Source organism: Mangifera indica, unplaced genomic scaffold, assembly GCF_011075055.1.
Source record: "Mangifera indica cultivar Alphonso unplaced genomic scaffold, CATAS_Mindica_2.1 Un_0002, whole genome shotgun sequence".
Lineage (NCBI taxonomy): Eukaryota > Viridiplantae > Streptophyta > Magnoliopsida > Sapindales > Anacardiaceae > Mangifera > Mangifera indica.
The window spans coordinates 1,145,614-1,151,672 of NW_025401094.1; the positions used below are offsets into that span (position 1 = coordinate 1,145,614).

The following is a 6,059-nucleotide window of genomic DNA, read 5'->3' on the forward strand; positions in this document are numbered from 1 at the left end:
TTTTATTTCATATATTTATGGACCATATTATTCTGAAGGAATGACGTATTCAGTCATTTACGTATCAATAAAAGTAATTTCCTTTTTAATTGTCTTAATAACAACATTTACATTATGGTCTTATATCATAATTTATTATCAAAATATTTTCCGTTATGGATATATAATTCATCACAATTTTTCTTTTGATACCCAAAACACATTTAATAGGTTCCGAACTAACAAAATATTTAATCAATTTTGTCTTAGCAACCGAAGCGATATATAATACTCATATATATCAGCATCTCTCTCATGTTTATCAGTACGAGATTTTTCTATGCGTATTGCAAAATCAGTTAGCAAGTTCCTTTTTTTTTTTTTCGAATCAAAATTGCAATTTGAAATTAACAGTAAGAACTTTAATGTTTTCTCATGCAATTTAATCATTGGAAATCAACCCTCACGTCCATAGTTGTCTTTCTTCCTTTAGTTCCACGGAATGGAATGCTTGTTTCAAGTAATGGCACACTCGTTTCAACTTCTTATCCTTAATACGACCTCCTTTTTTCTTGAAATGGTTTAATCATTTATAGAACTGATAATAAAAAACTTATCAAAACAATCATTCAGATTAGATGTTACGATTCTTCATCGTTTGGAAAAACCCTTTAATTGCATTAGGTATATCTTATATTAAAAGAACTTTTGTAATTAGGGTTTTTTTGCCCCTTTTGGTATTCAAAGATTAAATTCGATCTCTCTTCTTCTCCTTGAAATCATCTTCAATTTCAATGAAATTTCCAATTAATTGCTTGTGGTATTTTTGTTTTGGATTTTTCACGTAAAATCTTAGTGTTCTTATTCTCTTTTGAGTTGATTATTTGTTATTTATTTTTACGAGTTTCATGAGACAAGGTACGGAATCAATAATAATTATCATTTGCTTTCTCTTTTCTACTTGAACATGGAAATTGTTACTCTAGCATTATTGAATCATCCGTAACATTACTTAGTTTGTGTTGAACCAAAAATAGTAGTATATATGAAAAGTCTCCTGCTTTCCTTCCATTCTCATTCAATTCTTACTTCTACTTTGAAGACAAGAATTTCTTTCCATTCTCATGCTTCAAGAAAAGAATAACTTTATCCAAATTAAGGTTGCAAACAAATCGAACCGCTTGTGACTTTGTTCAATTATTGTAATGTTGAGTTCGAGCTTGTGGTTGCTTGGCTCGATGAACTCACAACTTTGCTTAAATACAGTATCAATAGCGCCCTTAAAATTAAAAATTTTATACTCACACCCCTAAAATTTATTTATTTTATGTTGAATATGGGTAATTAATAAATATAAATTACAAGGTACAATTGTAATATTTTTACCTAAACTTGGGTTATTTATTCATAACTTGAGGTTCAAGCTTGGTATATATACAATTGAGCCAAGTTCGATTAGTCCAACACTACTTGGCTTGACTCTTAGACTTGGGATGCAACCAAACAGGCTTGAGGGAAAGATAAAGGATAAAATCATTCTAAGGAGATTAATTACATTACATACCATTCACTTCTCCTTCTGTAATTCTATGCGTCATTCTTCATCCTTATTCTCCTAACAATTAGAAATACAGAAATTTTAGGACATGGAAATTGTTTCTTCAACTATTGGTTCGATTGTCGAGAACATTACAAGGCACCTTCTCATGGAAAAGTTTTAACTCTACCCGGACTTTCTATTTATTTATTTTAGTAATAAGGAATCCACTTCAGTTAGATCACTATTTTCTCAACTAAACCGAGCACACCGAGTAAGATAAATCCTAAGTCTAGTGACTGACCCCCTAATTACTGAATTAAATAAGTCAAGAGTTTGATTTCCACTTCAGTTAGATCACTATTTTCTCAACTAAACCGAGCACACTGAGTAAGATAAATTCTAAGTCTAGTGACCGACCCCCTAACTACTGAATTAAATAAGTCAAAAGTTTGATTTCCACTTCAGTTAGATCACTATTTTCTCAACCAAACTGAGCACACCGAGTAAGATAAATCCTAAGTCTAGTGACCAACCCCCTAATTACTGAATTAAATAAGTTAAGAGTTTGATTTGTTATATCATCAGAAGAGATTTAAACTTATATTCTCTTATGTATAAAGTTTCTTTTTTTGTCACTCAAATTATCTCTTGGAGGTGACTTTCTATTTATTTGATAAGAAAATAGTATCTAAAGTATATGAAGAGGGATTTTTTTTTTTTTTTAAAGTTTGTAACTAGAAAGGGTTTTAGTAATAAAAATTACTATCATATTATATCACCTAATACACTTAAATGCTATAATCTGGGTGAACAATATTAATATAAGCCTTAAAGTTTATTAAACCTTTAATGAAGTCTAATAACCTACTACATATTGGTTTCCCTCCCCAAAACCTATGTAGCATAACCAATTGAAAGTTGTCATTTAGTGGGATTTCAGGAGCCGAAGACCAGATAAATCTTACTGCCTCATGCCAATGCAGGGGCTTCCACACCCATTCTCAACTACCATCTGAGGAACTGACGATGAGTTCTCTTTACTACCATTTAAGGTATTTATCATTGCATCCACCAGTAAGCCTCCTGCCTCAGCAGCTTTGCGAGGAATGTCACAATGCTGCAGATAGAAGAATTTGTTTGATTAGACATACTGACATCATGTATGCTTGCACAGAGTTCAATGGCGCCTATAGCATTAGATCTCCAAAATTAAAAGAGACTAATTTGTTTTGTTCTAAGATACTGTTCATTGATAAAGGACCCAATAACCAGGCATAATTCTTCTATTTTTTTTTTCTTAATTTAAACTGTCACAATGGAAGATGAATTACCAAAAAAAAAATCCCACCAGATGATGTCAACAAACTACAAAACATTTATATGATTGCTTCTCAATAAATAAATTTATTTGTAAGAACAGATGACAATGCTACAGTAGAGAATCTGATGCTGCATGAGATGATGGTCTATTATTTTCAATTGCAACGTAAGCATCAATTTGCAGTTCATAACAAAAACTTCTTAACAATGGAGATCCACTACATTAGAGAGATTCAGGTTGGAAGGAACAAATATGATATACATTACCAATTAAAAATGGTAGGCTCATAAGCATAACTGATATTATTTAAGACCATCTTCGGAGATTCCGTGAATTGAAAAAAAATCATCAACAAACGGACGGGAGTTGAAAGGAAACCGTATATAGAAATAGTGGACTCCACTCAAAGTTCTTCATTGACTTTGTGCAGAAGCGTACTACTGGGAGTTCTGTGCATAAGAAGGTGTTTCAAAGGCACGAGTGTGCACTCTGTTTATGGGTTTAAAAAGCTGTAAAGTTGTGAAATCACTCTGTTTATGGCCGTACATAGATCATGTATGCCGATATATAATCCTTTATGCATATCCCATACAATCTGTAATTTATCTGGATTTTGTATTGGACACGCATAATGGATAATCCTTATCCAAGAATGATATACTTATCATAAGATTTTCCCCTAAGAAAATCAACTCATGCATATCTAGAAAAATCCTCTACACGGACATACATACATACATACATACATACATACATACATACATACATACATATATATATATATACATACCTCTTTCCACTAATACTTTAAGTTTGCATTAGACCCATGCGATCCACACATATTAAAATTCCGGAATACCAGAGGTGGATAAGCGAGAAAAACGCTTGTGATGAGTTATGGTTTGCTTACTGACAAGGCGCACACCTTACCTTCGGAAAGTTCAAGCTTAGGCAACTACACTCTTGCTGCATCTTTCTTTGACAGTTTCACCAAGTCTCACTGATTCATATGACCATGAATCAATTTTTGAGCGATGACAAGAAAATTAGTTAGTCAAAAGATAACAATTATCACTTGACATTTTCTCCTCTAGCTCACACGTCATTGTCATTCATAACTTTACAATTAGTTATTGAAATGGAGTCAAAGAGGATTAATTAACCTTCATTTACCTCTAAAAATTTTTTTATTGTATATGTAAAATATCAATAAAATCACTAATATTTTCATTGACTTTCATTATTAATTTTGAACCCTCGATACTGTTATTCTAACTTTGACGTACATTTCATTCATAGCTCTGTCCATGCTCATGACATCCCCCATAGCTGGGTGTCAAATTATGAAGAGTGTGACAATTACCAAGTTAAACAAAGGCCCTAGGATATCGATTTCAATATTGGTTTTAAGAACCTTCCTTGCTCGTATATGAAAATTTTCTCTTAATCAAGAATGAAAATTGAAAATAACCAACTTAAAATTATATTAGTATATAAGACCTCTTATAAACTTTTGGACTATAAGACCATTAAATGCAAAATAAATAGAAATTTTTTAAGTATAATATGTTAATATTCAACAAAATGTTTGTTTTATAAAGTAAGTTATTGTAAATTTGTTCTTCAACTTTCATGCCGATTTTTTGGTCTTCATTTATGAAAAATGAAACAAAGTTAACTATAAAAACAATATAAGGATTAAGGTACGTACAACATACTAAAAATACAAAAAATAGTTAAATATTCTGCTACAGGTTAATGGCATGAGCTTCATCATTGTACTATAAAATGGCTTCCAGAGAAAAATCATAAAGTGAGTATCAGAAAAGAAGACAAGAATATATAGGACAATTATGGAAAACACAACGAAGTTCATAGTGGCAAAGCTCGTCTTGGTACTGCTTGTGTCAACAACTAGAGCTCGCTCAATTTTTGACGTTACAGAAGAAGGTGCAAAGATTGAAGCTGATATCAAACAGGTAATTACATGCCTAAGGAAACTCAAAATATGTATAGATAAAAATTTATCATCTCATTTAATCAATGTTGTTTGGGAATATATTAGGCTTTAACTAGTTCATGGAGCAAAGCATGTGCGTCAACTATCCCTAGCAAAGTGCTTATTCCAAAAGGGATATACTTGTTAAGTTCAGTGACTTTAGAAGGTCCATGCAAAGCTGCTATCGAGGTTGAGGTTCAAGGCACCCTTAAAGCCATAACCAATAGCAAAATGACCAAGGATGGTAGTTGGGTCACTTTCCAACGTATCGAACTCTTCACATTGTCAGGTGGTGGAACTTTTGATGGCCAAGGAGCCAAAGCTTGGGGTACTTGTGGCAATAATTTTTGCAAACATCTTCCCATCGTAAGATTTTTTTTTTTTTTAATTCAATCATATCTGCCATAAATAAGTAATTAATAACTGTGGTATATGTAAAACTAACATAAATTCTTTTCATCGTTTGATAGAATATAAGGTTCGACTTCATCATCAAGGGTTTTGTCCATAATATAAAATCATTGAACAGCAAACAATTTCATATTAACGTCTTGGGTTGCAGCGACTTAACTTTTCAACGCGTTGACATTATTGCACCCGCTGATAGTCACAACACTGACGGAATCCACATTGGAAGATCCAATGGAATTAAAATAATAGATTCAGACATCAGAACAGGCGATGATTGTGTCTCCATTGGTGATGGTAGCAAAAATATATCAATTGCAAATCTTGAATGCGGACCTGGTCATGGTATCAGTGTAGGAAGCTTAGGAAAATTTGAGAAAGAAGAACCCGTGTTTGGAATCAGTGTCAAGAATTGCACTTTAACTAATACTGACAATGGTGTTAGAATAAAAACTTGGCCAGCTTCTACTGTTAATTCTGCATCTATGATTCATTTCGAGGACATTAACATGGTTAATGTCAGCAATCCTATCCTCATAGATCAAGTATATTGTCCATGGAATCAATGCAATGCAAAGGTTCCATCACGAGTTAAGCTTAGTAATATCAGCTTCAAGAGAATTCGGGGTACTTCCGCAACTCCTGTTGCTATGAAGCTTGTTTGTAGCAGTGGTACCCCATGTCAAGGTGTGGAGGTTGCTGATATTCAACTTAAATACATTGGAAAAGGACCAGCAATATCTGAATGTGAAAATGTCAAACCCATGATTTCTGGTGCGGTGAACCCGCCCGCATGCAGTAGCAAAGCTTAA

General features: G+C 32.8%; 1 protein-coding gene across 1 annotated transcript; it reads left to right on the forward strand.

The window, feature by feature from the left end:
* Nucleotides 1-4,693: 4,693 nt before the first annotated feature.
* Nucleotides 4,694-6,059, forward strand: LOC123205248 (exopolygalacturonase-like). The gene is made up of 3 exons (XM_044622169.1): nt 4,694-4,819; nt 4,906-5,205; nt 5,310-6,059. The coding sequence occupies exons 1-3, from the start codon at nt 4,694-4,696 to the stop codon at nt 6,057-6,059; spliced, it is 1,176 nt and encodes a 391-aa protein (XP_044478104.1).

Coding starts and splice junctions, on each gene's coding strand:
- LOC123205248 (XM_044622169.1), top strand. CDS start 4,694: ATGGAAAACACAACGAAGTTCATAGTGGCAAAGCTCGTCTTGGTACTG. Junction 4,820..4,905: donor TTGAAGCTGATATCAAACAG/GTAATTACATGC, acceptor GGAATATATTAG/GCTTTAACTAGTTCATGGAG. Junction 5,206..5,309: donor TTTGCAAACATCTTCCCATC/GTAAGATTTTTT, acceptor ATCGTTTGATAG/AATATAAGGTTCGACTTCAT.